Source organism: Artibeus jamaicensis, unplaced genomic scaffold, assembly GCF_021234435.1.
Source record: "Artibeus jamaicensis isolate MK-2021 breed Jamaican fruit bat unplaced genomic scaffold, CSHL_Jam_final scaffold_847, whole genome shotgun sequence".
NCBI classification, from domain to species: Eukaryota; Metazoa; Chordata; class Mammalia; order Chiroptera; family Phyllostomidae; genus Artibeus; species Artibeus jamaicensis.
In genome coordinates this window covers 3,509,729-3,526,601 of record NW_026522057.1, presented here as the reverse complement: position 1 = coordinate 3,526,601, position 16,873 = coordinate 3,509,729, and the positions used below count along the sequence as shown (strand labels likewise).

The following is a 16,873-nucleotide window of genomic DNA, read 5'->3' as shown; positions in this document are numbered from 1 at the left end:
GCCCCCAGGACCCCGAGCCCCGCCAGCATCCCCTTTCCGGGCAGCCGCAGGCCCCCGGCACCGCCACCCCTCCCCCGGCACCGCAGGCCGCCTCTGCAGCTGGCCGCGCCGCCGGCCCGCGCCCGCCGCCGCGCGCTGATTGGCTGCCCGGGCCGGCGGCGGCGCTTAGTGGCCGGCAGATTCGCTGGGTCAGGGCTGCAGAGGCGCCTGGCGCACCGGCGGGAGCGGAGGCGCGGCCCGCGACCGCCTGCTAGCCCGAGCGAGTGGCGCGGGGAGCCAAGAGGGTCCGCGCCCGCCGGGCGCCGCTGTCCTGGCCGCCATGTGCTCCCAGCTCTGGTTCCTGACGGACCGGCGCATCCGCGAGGACTACCCGCAGGTGCAAATCCTGCGCGCCCTCCAGCAGCGCTGCTCCGAGCAGGACGTGCGCTTCCGGGCGGTGTTCATGGACCAGATCGCCGTCACCATCGTCGGCGGCCACCTCGGTGAGTGAGGCGGGCCCTGGGAGGGCGGGGAGGCGCGCCGGGGTCCCCGAGAGCAGGCTAGTGTATGCGCGCCCCCGGGCCTCCCCTAGACAAGTCTCCTTGGGGTCGCTGAAACCAGCTTCTCTCGCCCACGAGACCTTTTTGGGTTAGAGATAGTTCCTAACCTTGAGAGCTTTTTTGACCATCATCATCTGCCCAGAGGCCAAGGTTTGCAAGTGGGAGTTAGGGGACTTTGTTTTAGGAGGAACTCAAATTTACCCGAAGCCGCCTGGAGGTCCAAAGAAAATCAAGCTGCTAATCCCAAATTTGCAAATTCTGCTCGCATCGATACCCTGTCAGTTTAGATTTATAGAAGCCCATGTTATATTTTAAAAATTGTCTTTAAGATGAGTGTTTTAAAACTTTTCCAGGAGTGTGTAAGCATCCCCTAACGTAGAATTTATTCCCAATCTAGGATCCTACAATATGGGGAGAAATCTGAGAAAGACTGGAGTCACCTCTGGAGCGTAAAGTGGGGTAGTAGATCTTTGATAGGTTTTCTTTAAGCTCGTCCTCCACCCTAAAAATGTTGAATTCTGATTCCAGAAAAGCCAAGATTTCAGGTACAGACCATTCTAGTCTCACTTATTTCTCTACTGCTATGTCCAAGAGACTTTTTTGAGCAAGACATGGTTATCATCTGTGACCCTGACCTCGAAAGGTGCATTATGGTTTTAGGTATTTTTAATTATTCTTAATGTAAGCAGTCTCTGACTTAGGGATCCATCGTTGAGGAATTCCTTCCTGGGTTGCAGCCACTTCAGGAGGGGGTCTAAGACTCAAAAGTGAGTCCAATTAAGGGTGCTCCTTGGGATACCATTCAAATTATTTCAAACGTACTTACTTGAATAGCTCGTAATTTGTTACTCCTCTTTGGTGGAGGAAAAGGATTTCAAATTCTGAACTGGCTACTTACAAATGAGATTTTGAATATGACCTGTTTCTTAGTGGAATGTATCTGTCCTAGATGTTTCATCCAAAAATATATCTAAATTTTTCATAAGTAATATCAGATTGCATACCCTAGTGGAGACTTACACTACAAACATTAGATGTCTTACATTTAGTCTGAAACAGTACCTGTCAACCATCGCTGCCACCTCTCTGTCCTTGACTTGCTATAACTCTCAGTTAGTTAATGTAGAACTAAATTCCTGAACAGGGAATCTGCAGGCCTGGATTCTTATTAGCTTTGCTGCTAACAAGTATATATGACTTTGCCTTGGCTAAGGCACTTTATGTCTTTGGATCTCAAATTTCTAGTTTATAAAATCATGGTCGCTAAGTTTCCTCCAGCTCTGAATTTCCATGTCAGTACCATAGTTAAATGAAACCTTGGTTCTCGAACTTAATTCTTTCTGGAAGGCTGTCCAAGAAGCAATTTGTTCAGGGTGGGAAAGGTTCAAGAACCAAGGTTTGACTGTTACTGAACTGGACCTAGTACATACATCTTTCAACCCCAGGGCTGATGTGTTCACTCTTCAGTTTATTTATTTTATAGCTTGTCATGATGCCTTTAATTTTTAAAAAATCCTCACCCAAGGATATGTTTATTGATAAGAGAGAGACAGAAAGAAACAAACGTCAATGTGAGAGAGAAACATCAGTTGGCCCCCCCCTAGTGCCCCCACCGGGGATCGAACTTGCAACCTTTTGGTGTACAGGATGCTGCTGCGACCAACTGACCCACCTGGCCAGGGTAATGATGCCTTTTTAAAAGACAGTAACCAGAATTCCACATGTTCCTGTTATAGACCCATCCCACATGCTATGAAAGAGTAGGGAAATGCTCTCTCTTTTATATCTAAAGTCCTGTTTCAATGAATTAACCCTGGGAAAAGAGAAAATTAAATTCTAGAGGTATAGGAAACATTTAAACCCTCTGTTTAGTGTCTTAAAATTTTACTGAATTCATGTGTATTTCAATCAATTTACAAACCAGGAATTACTTTTTTTAAAAGATTATTTATTTATTTATTTTTTTAGAGAGAGGGGAAGGGAGGGAGAAAGGGAGAGAAACATCAATGTGTAGATGCCTCTAGCATATCCCCCACTGGGGACCTGTCCTGCAACCCAGGGATGTGCCCTAACTGGGAATCAGACCCACGACCTTTTGGTTCTCAGGCTGGCTCTCAATCCACTGAGCCACCCCAGGCAGGGCAGGAGTTACTTCTTTTTAAACTACAACAAAATGTACATGGTTATTTGCCTAGTCAACAGAGAAATTAAAAGCATGTATTTTTTGATGCATCTTTTATCTTTTGCTAGTTCAGAGATACCCATACACATATCAAAACACATAAAACAAACTTGTTATATAATTATCTCTGCCATCTAAAGCGTTAAAAGGATTTGTTTGTTGTGTGGTAGATTAATTAAAGCTCAGGCAAGTGAATTCCCTGAGAAGAGTGAACTCGTTTGGTTTGTTCAATGTTGTAATAGTGACTAGATCAGTGCCATGTACATAATAGGTTCTGAAACATTTTTGAATAAATAAAGATTATAGTCTCTATTTCCTGGTTTCTTCTGCAGTCAAACTATAGAAAACCCTTGGCAATTTTCTAAGCCAAAATATCCCTCTTAAAAAAAAAGCAAAATGCTAGCACTCACTATGTCTGAAATACAGAAATAGATAGTTATAATGAATGACATACTGCTGTTCCCCACTTCAGAATTATAGAATGTGAGAGCTGGGAAGGACTCTCAGATCATCTGTTCTCACCCCCTCATTTTACAGATGAAGAACCTGATGATTGAAGAAATGAAGTAACCCGCTTGGTGTCATCCAGCTAGTTAGCAGCAAACCGGCGTTAAAAACTTGATGTCCTAGTTCCCAGCCCCGTGATACAGAATCAGTATGCTTTGGGACATCTGCAGCCCGCAGTACTTTTCTCAGTAGATGTGGAATTGGACCAAATTGAATTACAATAAATTGAGGCTAGATAGTGACTCTGCAAAGTAATTTTATAGTTTGGGAAGTTAAGGTACCACCTTTACAAAATCTTCCCACCTTTCTTTCTTTCTATTCCTTCTTGATTTTGGTAAAGGAGTAGATGAAGGAAGGAACCAGTGCCTCGGGAAGTTGCTTAAATTCTTTCCTGAGCTTGCGAAGGCCCAAACCCAGAGAAAGAATTTCAGATTGTATCTGGAAATAGGATTCAGACAAGAGATGAAAAGGTTTGCATTTTAAAAATGTAGTTATTTTAAAGATAACACAAGGAAACCAAAAGTGCTATGAGAATATGGGGTTGTATGATTATTATTGTTTTTAACCCAGCGATCTACCCTCCCAGCACAGATCGGGGTGGGGAGACAACTGGAGGAAGTGCAGTAACCTCGAGGTGACTGAAGCAGTCCTGTAGAAAACACTGCCCTTCACCTTTCTGCTGGGTGGAGCATTATGAGAATCATATCCATCTTCATTTGCTTTATAGAAAGCTCAAGTTCATTCATTCACTCATTCAACAAATGTTTATTAAATTATTCTCAACCCTGGGGATGAAATGGTGGTGATTGGGGCACTAAAATGCACCTAATAATAGCCAAAGCAATATATATATATATATATTGTTGTATATATATATCGTGTCTATTGTGTGCTAGGTGCAGGTCTAGGTGCTTTTGACATAGCAACTCAGAAACATCAATAGAGACTTAGCTGAACCGGAATTTCTGTTTCCTCTCTTCCCCGCCTCCCCACGCATCAGCCTACCCTGACTTCACCCTGCCCCATGCACTGAAATTCGCTCTGCCATAAGATGCCTGTCTGGTCCAGCTTCCTCCCACATGATAAATTTTTATTCATCCTTCACATCCAGCTCAAGTCACTCATCTCCGCAAAGTCTTTCTTGAACTCCCGACGCTGCCCCCAAGCAGTTTCTCTTTCATCTGCTGCCAAACATTATGCATACCTTTTAAAGTGCATTCATCATATTTTACTGTAATTTTTCTATTTACAAAGTTTATTATCTCTTTTCTGCTAAGTGACCAGGGATTCCTCAAATGTATTCTCTCTAATCGCTCCAGTTAATGTTTGTTGGATGACTGAATGAAGAGACTTAAAGGGTAATTTGAAATGTATGGGACTTGGCTGTAATTAGCTCCTGTGTTCGGGAGATCACGATTGGACATGTAAATGTTTTTGTGATGCGCCCTTATAGGAGGACAGAGTCATTAGTGCAAATGAAGTTCATTGACCACCCGTAGGTCTTTACGATTAACTGTCCCAAAAAGCAAGTATAGTCATGCACTCAGGGACAGATACCAAGACAGAAAAAAGTAAGTTTGACCTGGAAATCAGGGTATGTTACAGCTTGTCTCTGTTGAGCAGAATGATTCAGCATTCCTTCCCTTTCCTTTCAGAGCCCAGAGCTGGTGACCATGGGGCAGTTTCTAGGTCAGGTTCTTTAAGTTAAACTGTTGTGGGATACTTTTCCATGGTTCTTTGTTGTAATCAGCTGAGTAAGACAAAGGTTTGGGTCAGGGGAAGAGCCTAACTAAGGAAATGACTGTTTCCTAGATGAGGAAACGGTCTTACTGCAGCCTTTCAAAAGTCACAGAGAGAGGGTGGACTGCTGTTACTGTGCAAGAAGACAGTAGCAGTACAGGTACCATGTTAACCTTTGTGCTCAGACGTCAGCTTTAACATCAGTCCTTCCTAAAGGCTAGTGCCTGACACCCTGTAGTGTGAATAAGCTACCATACAGCACTAGTTTAAAGGTCAGAGAGCGGGTGGAAGCACCTACCATGTCATGTTTGCAAACTGGCGTGAGCAGTGGATGGATAGGCTTTACCCCATGGGCCCATGTTTGTATCTGTGGGTTGAACTCAAGGACTAAAGGGGGTTTGGATGTGTATTTTATGTTTAGGTTTCTAACAGTTTTTAGGGGCACTTCATGAACTGTGTTGGGGGGAGTTCTAGAACCATAGATTGGGATCCTTAGTGCAATTCAAAGCCCTATTTATAGATTTCTGAACCGCCTGCTGCTGCTACCACAACACCTCCACCGAAGTTGTTAGGGCTGCCCTCGAGAGGTCTGTGTCATCCCCACCCACCCTCACCTTCTAGTCACTCCCCGTACTAGCAGGGAGTCCTCTGATGTCCAGGTACATACGTGCTGGTGTCTCCTCACTCCAGCCCCTCCCTGGCCAGCTTACTCATCTCCCTGAGACACGTCACCTTATTAGGGGTTTAGGTTGTCTTAACAAAAGCCTATAACACGTCTATAATTCTTCTGTGTGAGCCTTCACTATTAAAAAGAAACTCAAGGACTCCACTGCAAGAAAGGGTTAAATTTAAGTTACTTTGCACTGAGGTATGAAGAGGAATAATGACTTTTCATTCCTATAACTATTATTAATACTTTAATGTCTTTTTTATGTCTTAATTTTCACAACAATCCTATTCATTTACTTATTTCAGGCAACAAATATTGAGTGCTTACTCTGTGCCGGGCACTGTGCTAGGGACTGGCGATACAGAGGAGAGTAAGAACAGACACAGTCTCCACCCTCAGTCCATTTCATTCATTCATTTGGTCGACAAATATCTGTTGACCACCTACTCTGTGTGAGATACTATTCTGGGCACCAGAACAAAACAGGCAGAAATTCTTGCCTATCAAGTAGATTCCATTCTAGGTGGGGGAGATATTATAGAATTGAAACAAGGTAAGTAAAATATATGGTGTGTTGGTGAAAAAGGACTAACGAGGAAAAAAGAAGGGAAGGGAGAGAGCATGCTGTTTCCGGAGTCAGAGAAGGGATTGCAATTTTAGATAGAATGGCTGGGGTCCATCTCACTCAGAAGATGATGTTCAAGTAAAGATCTGAAAGAGGTGGGAAAGCAAGCCATTTAGATATCTGGGAGTAGGGTAGTTCAGGCAAGAGGGAATAGCAAGAAGACAAGCATTAGAAGAGGAGGTCGGAGGGATGGGGATACACAGGGGGCAGCTATGTAGGTCGTGGGGCATGGAAGGACTTTGACTTCTACTCTGGATGAGTTGGGAATCATTGAAGGGTTTTGAGCAGAGGAGTGACGTGACCTGACTTATGTGCACAGAGTCATTCTGAACACAGTGTTGAGAATAGACTGATGACAGCAAGGGCCAAAGAGGAGACCTTGCTTAGGAAGTGTTTGCTACAATGCAGGAGAGAGGTGAGGACTATGGGACTAGAATAATTGCAAGGGAGGAGATGAAAAGTGACTGGATTTCAGATATAATTTGAAGACAGAGTTGTCAGGATTTGCCTACTGGATTAGGTGTTAGGTGTGCAGGATGGACTAAGCAAGGAGGACTGCAAAATGTTTAGCCTGAGGAGCTGGAAGAATAAAGTTGGCCATTTCCTCATGTGGGTAGGATATGAGACAAGTAGGTCTGAGCAGATGGTGAGGATCGGAACCCAATCTGTGATGCCCATTAAACATCCAAGTGGAAATGTCAAGCAGGCAGTTGATCATACTGATTGGGATTCAGGGGAAAGCCCTGGCCCAAATCTATCAGAAGGAGGAATATCTCCTTGCACCTCTCAAGGGAGTGACTATGGATAGAAAAGAGAAGAGGTCCAAGGACTGAGCTCTGGTGCATTGCATTGTTTGTGATCAGGGAGAGAAGGAGGAAGCAGCAAAGATTCCGGAGTAAAGGAAGTGAAGGAATCCAGGAGAGTCTGGTATCCTGGAAGCCAAATGGAGAAGGTATTTCAAGAAGGAGATGTGATCCAACTGTGTCAAATGTTGCTGGTAGACCAAGTAAAATGAGGAATAAGAATTGCCCATTGGATTTAGCCATGTGGATTTCACATTAGTGACTCTGATAAGAGTAGTTTTAATGAAGTGATGGAAAGAGTGAATGTATACAGTGTCTTAGAAGTTTTGTTATAAAGGGCAAGTGAAAAATGGGTTGACAGTTTGCTGTGGACTAAATGTATCCCCTCCCAATTTTATATATTGAAGCCCCAATCTCTAATGTGATGATATCCTTTGGGAGGAAATTAGGTTTAGATGAGGTCATGGGGTAGAATTCTTATGATGGGATTAGTGGCTTTATAAGAAGAGACGAGACAGCTTGCTCTCTCTGTCCTGTGAGGACACCACCAGGAGGCAGCTGTCTTCTCTGCTAACCAGGAAGAGGGCTCTCACCAGAACTCAGCCACGCCGGCATCCCGACAGCAGGCGTCCTTCTTCAGGACCGTGAGAAATAAATGTCTGTTGTTCATGCCACCCAGTCCGTGGGACTTGATTATAGCAGCCTGAGCTGCCTGACTTGACTCAAAGGGAGAGGCCTTTCTTGGAGAAGGGAGAAGTAGCAGCACGTTGTATGCTGGTACGAGTAATCCAGTGGAAAGGGAGAAGCTGACGACGTGGGAGAGGGGCGAGTTGCGGGGGCAGTGCCTTAAGTGGACGAGAGGGGTTGGGTCGATTGCATGTTTGAAGGAGTTGGCCTCAGCTGGGATCGCGGGTACCGTAGCCATTCTAATAAGAGAGGTAGTGACCTGTATGGCACAGACACAGGCACAGAAGTAGACGTGATCGTGAGAGCTGATGGAGAAGTTCTTTCCTGATTGCTTCGGTGTTTCTCATCAAAATAGGAAAAGTGGAAATAAGAAGGGAGGAAGTAGTAAGGTTTGAGGCAAGAAGAGAAACTGTGAAATAGTTGTGTAGGGTTGCGGGAGAGTGAATGGACTAGGGAAATATGCCTGCCACACGGCAATAAGGATGCCCTTGAGACCAGTCAGCAGGCTTGTGCATTTTCCATCCAGACAGGTTCCGCTGCACAGGAGGGCGCACAAAGGAGGCAGGAAAGTCGGGCCAGTCTAACCAGGGCTGTGATTTAGCCAAGCAAGACACAGGCACGGGAATTGAGGGTTTACATTACAGCACTTGTCCATGGAACTTAAATGGGGTAGCAGGGAAAGAGGGCACGAAGAGGGTGAGGACAGTGGAAAGATGGGGTATCCATGCAGGGTAGTCTCCGGTGGGGTCCAAGTATGTCTGGAGTTGGGTTACTAGAGGGAGGAGCTAGAAAGATAGGAGACAGTGGAGACTGGAGTTATGATGAGCGAGTTAAGTCTAGAATATGACTGAAGGGGGTGGCTGAGGTGGGGTAGTGGACAAGGCCCTCGGAGAAAAAGAGGTCAAGAGAAGCCTGGGCATTGGAAGAATTTCCACGTGGATACTGGAGTTTTCAGTATCTGTCACAGTGTGGGAGGACCAGTGAGTCAGGAGCCAGAGCTGCAAGGACAGAGGGAAGAGGCTGGGGTCCTTAGCTGGCTTGCGCAGGCGGGATGCTGCGCAGTCTGATGAGTCAGGCTGGCTGCTTCCGTGGGGAGGGAAGCAGAACGTTCTCGAAGTCACAATGAGGAGCAATAAGCACTTCTCTCCTGCCTCCCGGCCCAGTAATCCCAAGTGCCAGGGAGAGAAAACAGCCACAAGTTGGGAGGGCTGCTGGGGAAGCAGTGTTACTGGGGAGAGCTGGGCTTCAGTGGGACCCAGAAAGAGAGGGTGAAGGACACACTCACTGAAGAGGTTGACGATAAGGGACTTGCTCATTGAGTCCCCAAGGGCACAGAGGAGATGGGAAGGAAGGGCTGGTGGGAGTGGAAAAGGCAGGGTCAGAGCCAGGCGCAGGGGAATCATGTGGCCGTGGAGACTGGAGTCTTGGGTGACTGATGGCAGAGGGATGAAGGGCTTGATGAGATCTGTCTCACGGTTGCAAGAAAGATCCAGTTGGTGAGGTGGGATGGGAGAGTATGGGGTTTGGGAGTATAGGTTCCAAGCTCTGGGACCCTTTCATTTTACAGAAGAGGAAACAGACCCAGAGAGATTTTTCTGTCTTGCCAAGCTGTTAAATAACAGCAAGGAATGACATCAAGCTTCTGACTTGGAGGCCACTCTGCCATAATTGTCTTTCATCTCATGTTGTCTCGACTTCTTGAAATGCTTTTAAAAATAGGTTAGCCCTGAGATATCCCTCAATTCAGTGCTTATAAGATGCCATGCTGTTCCCATCGATTTGTCTCTGAGAGGTAGACATTATGCATTTATTACTTTTACACATATCTTCTGAGCCCAGAGGCACCGTGAGTCAACATCTTTCTAAAGCCTCCCTGGATTCCCCCTCAGAGGAGATCACCTACTCCTCCCCCCAGCACTTCACACGTAGCAGGTTGTGAAAGGTCGCCTCCTCTCCCCACCCCTGCCCGAACCAGGTGGATGATCCTTGTCGCCCAGGTGCTCCGCAAAGGTCATCAAGGCATTTCTCACAGCTATGTGTTATCTTTCTTAAATTCCAGGGAATACAGCCCCTTTCATTTACACACCTCAACCCCCATTCCTAGCCCTTAAGAGGATGCCTGTTCCTTAGCTATCAGTGGTCCTTCCACATCCCTTTGCCCTGATCACTTGATGGGGTCCCACTTCCAGTCATCAGCACCTGAGTCTCTGCCGGAGGGCGTTTCCTGTCACAGGAGCCCCCTTAGCCTACAGATGCTTGGCAAGGCAGAAGGGCCACGGATGTAACACCACGCCCCTGGAGCGGAGCTGCACTGCTGAGTTGCTGTATCAAAATTCCAACTCGCCAGCCCCCTCGCCCCGCCATGGGATGACTGAGGTGTGTGCACTGAGCCATTTCTCATTGTTGCACAGCAGGACTAAGACCCAGCGGCCAAGAGGGTCACTCACTCGGTAACACACCCTTTATTGCCTCTTCTCTACTCTGCTAACAGTGTTTCCTGACATTGACCACCATAATAATGAACCTCCTGCACTTCAGTCCTCACCTCTGGGAGTGCTTCTAGGGAAACCCAGACTAACACTGCCTTGGCCCAAAGTAGGTGCTAAGTAAATATTGGCTGAATGAATGCATGAAATAGTAAATGTATGTTGAGTGAGTGAGTGAGTGAATGAATGAATGAATGAATATTTGTGTATGTACGTTTCTCCATAAGGAGACTGTATGGTTGTGGTAGGCACAGACTACCTGGTTCATCTTTGTGTGCCTGCTTAATAGCGTGTCTGACTCATTCCAGCAGTTCGGGATTGGTTGCCTTGAATTAAATGACCTTAAAATAGCAGTTGATGTAGAGAGAAAGTGGCCACAAAAATCACTGTGGGTTTTAATGAGGTGGAGGTGAGATTTCTTTGGGCATTGTAACAAAGAACTTTAAAAGAACAGGACAAGTGGCGATGGCATCTACTTGATAAGAATAAAAAGGGCTTCCTTATGAGAAGATTAATTTCCTAATGAGAAGATGCCGAGGGCAGGATAGACAAACTCGAGGGAAAACCCGGAACTTGGGAGGAGCAAGATCCTGTTTCAGACGACACATTTCCCTCATAACACAACATAATGCGAAGCCCTTAGTGGGTTATCCACTTACTTTGTTTGTACTATTGATTCCTTCCTGACAACTCTCAGAGCATCACTACCAGCCACTGTTGTAACCTGATCCTGCTAACACACAATGATTCTAAAAGCCACCATGACTGAGGTCCTTGCTTCTCATGCTATGGTACCTGCTGTTTTCTTGTTTCTGCTTCTTGCTTTGTACATGCGGGGTTTTGTTTTGTTTTATTTTGTTTTGTTTTTGTGACATACTAGAAAGCCATTTGCGGTTTGGGGTTTTTTTTTTTTAAGATTTTGTTTATTTTTTAGAGAGTGGGGAAGGGAGAGAGAAAGAGGGAGAGAAACATGGGTATGTGAGAGAAACATCAATCAGTTGCCTTCACAAGCCCCCAACTAGGGACCTGGCCCACAACCCAGGCAGATGCCTGGACTAGGTATCGAACTGGTGACCTTTCAGTTCGCCAGCCAGCACTCAACTCACTGAGCCATACCAGCCAGAGTGAAAACCAGTTTAGTCTTAAAGTTTTCTTTGTGAAGCTAAGGATGTGTGTATGTGGACACATGAATGTGCTGTGCGTGCATAGGCTGAGAGGGTGGTAACCTGTTATGTATCAATTCTGTGTAAAGGCAAAGACCTTTGCAGTCAGATCTATTGCAGGGATCCATGTTACATCTCTAACGTAAATGAGACAGTAAATGTGAAGGTTCTTAGCAAAGCACCCAGAACACAACAGATGCTCAGTAAAAATGCTAGCCAGGTTCGGATTTGATGGACTGCACCTTTTATTATCCTTGCTTCTTTTCCCTCTTTGACATGAATGGTTGAGACTAGTTTGGTTTTTTTTTTTTAAAGATTTTATTTATTTATTTTTAGAAAGAAGGGAAGGAGAAAGAGAGGGAGAGAAAAATGTGCAAAAGGAATGTGGATTGGTTGTCTCTCACACATCCCCAACTGCGGACCAGGCCTGCAACTCAGGCATGTGCCCCAACCAGGAATCGAACCTGCGACGTTCCATTTTGCAGGCCAAAGCCCAATCCACTGACCCATACCAGCCAGGGTGAGAATATTTTTTAATTTAAAAAATTTTTTGAGAATGTCTTTAAATATTTAGAGCTCTACTTTCCAATAATGATTTGCTTATTTCTAAAGCTATTTCTTGGTATTATAAAGTGCAATTCTTTGCTGTGGTACAAACAAATACAGAAGTCTAGTTTTATAGAATTAACTTAATTTAATCTGATATATAGATTAGAAAACAGGCCCAATTCTATAACCCGATATGTAGATTAGAAAACAGGCTCAATTCTTTGAAAGTTATGCATTTTCTATCTTGCTTTTATTACATTAAAATATTCCCAAATATAAATAATAGAGACTTCAAAAGGAACTCAGAACATAATTACCCATGAAAGTAGATTATTCTTTTTAGAAGTATTATGAAGAAAATGTTATTGAGACTAAATAGTAAATATCCCAGAAGTAACTCCCTTCAGCCTGCCCTGCTCCCTAGTTCAAGGTGATGCCCGAAAGCATGACCACACTTACGCTCATGAAATCCCCTGTGATTTGAGGGCATGAGTCTCTCGCTGGGGAGGGGTTTCTTTCCATTCCGTTCAGCCAAGCAGGGCCCTGCCCTCCCTGAGGTCTTGTGTCAGCTCTTCGTTCTCGTGGCTTGAAGCCTGTAGATTACAGAGGAAATGGTTAGGATCCTGGGAAGAGTGACACCCTAAGGTCCATCTTGTATTAAGTTTATCAGGTCCTTTCCTATGGAGAGAGATTCATGCAGAGAGGGACTGTGATTATGTACTTAAGTGGTTGAAGGTCTCAAAATTCACTGATGGGTTTGCCAAGGGCCAGCCTTAAACCCAAGTTGTTGTTGGCCATGTCTGTGTGGAACTACTGTCCCCACTGAAGCCCCAGTGAGTGGCATCCTCTTGTCTACTGCTTCTAAAAATTGTGACATAAACTAAGTTTAGACAGCAGAGGATGGGAATGAAGAGGGGCCAAGTGAAGTTGCCCAAAGCAAGAATGCTGGAGCTGTGTCGGTTGGTCAGAGAAGTAACTAACTGCTTGTGTGAGCACCGTATCCCTAAACCTGCCGTTTCCCTCTGCACAGAGCTGGACAGACAGCACAGTCAGAGCCCAGACCTGTCTAACTGTTTGGTAGAGCCATTGCAGCTGCACTTTAACCCATTCCATTCTTCATTTATTAAAGGCTTCAGTTGGAATGAGCCAGGCCCAAAGATTTACCTTTGGAGAAGAGAGATGAAGTCCTGGTAAGACTTCCTAGGTGTATGTGAATCTGCTTGTTGAAGCTGAGCTGTCTCTGTCCACTTGTGGTTGGTATTTCCAGAAATGACTGAGTTCTTTTTACTTTGCATTTGGAAGAGTAACTGTCTGTCTGTGGTCTTGTGTTGGGATCTAAAAGCCAGGCGTTTCTGCTGCTTCTCATTTCTCTAGGTCACTTTTCTGTTGCAAAACCATTTTTCTCATCAGGTGGTACCAGTCTCCATCAGTTGTCCTACCTTGCTTAGTAGAATGTCTGTGCAATGCTAATGCCAGTGCCTTACGTACTGTGTACAGCATTTTATAGTTTCAAAGCATTTTTTTTATATATTATCTCATTCTGTAATGTTGTCCTGGGCTGTTGCTTTTTCCCTGAGTGTTCTGTATTTCCTCACCATTTGCATCAACTTGAATACTTTTTTTGCTTCTCCTGTCAATTTTGAGGATACTATATAGGGATTGCTTCTTTTTTTCTCCTTTCATATTATTTCCCACAGGGCCTATAAATGGCAGTGGAAAAGGTGTATGTAAATGGTACTATTTTCTGATGGCAAAGTGAAGATAACCTGAATGCTCTTTATAAATCATCCATGAGAATTATATTCCAGTTCCTTGGGTTTACACTATCAGAAGAAGTACCAAGAACAATTTCTCTTAATGATCACACCTATTCCCTTTTTCAAATGGGTGAAATATCTTGTGGAAATGGGAAGAAACTGTGCAAGGTCAATCTATACTGTACTTTGTGTTTTTGTTTTGATTGCTTTTATTTTATTTTATTTTGCTTGTTGTTTTTGTATTACTACTATACTATTCATGCCCCGATGGAGAAATAGTAATTTCATTAGCACCTTTTGTTTTCTTGGAATTATGAGCTTGTGCAGAATATCACTTATGAAATAGAAGGTGCTTTAAGTTAAACCCCATAAGATGGTTCTGAAACAGCATTTCAAAGGCTTTTTTGGAGCATTTTGGAAACCCCTTTAAGGTTCACTAAGGCAGACAAAGGTTCATTGTGCAATGCTAATGCCAGTGCCTTACGTACTGTGTACAGCATTTTATAGTTTCAAAGCATTTTTTTGAAGTATTAATCCCTGAACTCAGTTCTCTTTACTCTACACATCCCCTTTCATGTCTCCATCATTCCACCCCCAGATGCTTGGGGCACCGTAGACACCTGGATAACTGCCTACGGTAATACACACCATAGGATATCGAGGTTGGAAGAGACGGAGCAGGTTGCTGTGAGCTTATCTGACCCTTGCATTCCTTTTGTGCCGTGCTCAGGTAACCAGTGAGCCTCGGTTCATTCCTCCTAAGTCACTAGAAAAGCATCCCTTTTGCTGATCCCAAATCTATCTCCCTGTAGCTTCTGTACAATTCAACAAACATCAAGTGCCTATCACACACCAGGCACTATTCTAGGGGTTGGCAGTACAGAAGTAACCAGACATAGACAGCCATGGATGGCTCCATCTATTGAGATCCTAGAAGACAAGCCAAATAGCTCTTCTCCATGGACACTAACAGATACTTGAAGACTGCACTCCTGTTCCTCTGAGTCCTCACTTCAAGTAAATACTCCCAGTTTATCCAGTGCAATACAAGTTCAAGTCCTCTTGTTATCTGGATCAATTGTCTTTGGATGCCTTCTGGTTTTAATATTGAATTGATTTTTAAAAGTTTTTGTTATGAATGCAATGTGCACTTGGAGACATTTTGGAAAATACAGATAATTATAAATAGGAAATCACGTCTAATCTCATTATCCACTGTTACAGTGTTGGAATATTTCCTTTTAGCTTTTTCTAACTTGTATCTATAACTTTGTACCCTGTTTTCTTCACTTAACATTGACATTTTTGCATTCATTTTATTTATGAAAATCATTTAAATGCTTACGTAGTATTTCAGATAGACTTTTAATGATTAAGTCTATAACTATTGCACTTAAAAAAGTTGCAAAAGTAGTAAGGATCCCCTAAGGAGCTCCCATTTCATTAAATATCCAGCCTCCTAAGTGACTAAGCCAGTATGTACTAGCTTAGTAATAGTATACTATTACTAGTACTATAAGGAAGGAAGGAAGGTGCTGGGTTATATAATCTCTTGTAGATTCTTCTAATGGGCACTATTCTTGATATGCTGCCTTTTGTTCCCCTGTTCATTCTTTTGTGTCTCCTCATGACCATGCTCTGCCCATTTGTTTGGAGCACAGACTTGACCGTAGCTTTCTCGTTACAGCAGGACATCCAGTGCCATTTGCCAGCCTGTCTTCCCGCTAGGCTCAGTCTTGCGGAGTCTGTTGGAACCAGTTCCTTTGGTGGGACTGGACCACAGACCTCACTCCCGTCCTTCGATTGCAGGCCTACAGCTGAACCAGAAGGCACTCACCACCTTCCCGGATGTGGTGCTCGTTCGCGTGTCCACACCCTCACTGCAGTCGGACAGTGACATCACGGTCCTGCGGCACCTGGAGAAGCTGGGCTGCCGCTTAGTCAACCGCCCACAGAGCATCTTAAACTGCATCAACAAATTCTGGACATTCCAAGAGCTGGCTGGGCATGGGGTCCCCATGCCAGATACCTTCTCCTATGGTGAGTGTCCTTGAAATGAGCTGGAGTTTCTCTCTCCCAGTGGCATCTCCACGTTTTCTTTCCCTAGTAGCCCTTGAGTGTCTTGTTGGTTTTCCATGTGGAGCTGTTCATCTTAATTCAACATCTTGGTTTGCAGGCCTACACTCAATCCACTGAGCCACACCAGCCAGGGCTTAATTCAACATCTTGAGTCTTTATCATGGCCATTCCCTCTGTCTGAAATGCCTTTGCTTCTTTCTCTTTGCAATTCATTCATTAAATATACATCTGGTACATGCGGTATGCCGACCACCATACTAAGCACTGGACTGCAGCCTCAAGGCATCCCAGTTCGTTGGAGGCAGAGGACAGCAAGTGAACAGGCAAGTTCAGTGCAGTGTTGTAAGCGCCATGATAAAAGTTAGTGTGAGGTGGTAAGGGGATACTAGGAGAACTCCTAATGAGTTTAGAAGATACTGAGGAAGCCTTCTCAAAAGAAATAATGTCTAAACAAAGCTGAAGTTACCCAGCTAAAGGGGGAGGAGTGAAGCAAGGGAGTAGTCAAAGCAGAGAGCATAACCAGTTGGTGGTACTTTGGGTAGTTGGTAGAACGTAAGGGAGATGAGTTGAGGCGTAGGGCTAGTAGGATAAGAAGTAGCCACAAACCAGAAGTTATTGGGCTTTAAGCAAGGAGGTGGCCTGATCAGAGTTCAGAATATCACTTTGGTGACACAGAGAAGAAGGAATTAGACAGAAGCAGAGACAGGATATGTAGTGGCAGTTTTTTTAAACCATTCAAAGGGCAATGTTGGTCTAAACAAAAGTAGCCATAGTAAGAATGAAGACAAGCCAACAGATTCAGGAATTACGAAGGAAATAGAGATACTAAGGCATGTTGGTGGATTGGATAGGAGGGGTACCGAGAGGAATCAAGAGTGAGCCTGGTTTCTAGTTTGGACAACCAGATGCGAAAGCAAACACTCACTGAGACTAGAAAGATGGGAGAGGAGAGACAGGTTGGTGGGTCAGGGGTGAGGGCTTGTCGGGGAGAGATGATTTCAGTCTGGGACATGTTCTCTTTGAAGTATCTGTCATATGTGCAAGTAAAATATTCAGTAGTCAGCAGATAAATGGATCTGGAGCTCC

General features: G+C 44.6%; 1 protein-coding gene across 1 annotated transcript in view; it reads left to right on the top strand.

The window, feature by feature from the left end:
* Positions 1–227: 227 nt before the first annotated feature.
* RIMKLA (ribosomal modification protein rimK like family member A) overlaps positions 228–16,873 on the top strand; it is a 29,371-nt gene continuing 12,725 nt past the window's right edge. Inside the window, exons 1-2 of the mRNA XM_037149790.2 lie at positions 228–482; positions 15,518–15,748. Of these exons, the coding sequence (XP_037005685.1) occupies positions 320–482; positions 15,518–15,748 (394 nt within the window). The 5' untranslated portion in view covers positions 228–319. The remainder of the gene's footprint in view (positions 483–15,517; positions 15,749–16,873) is intronic.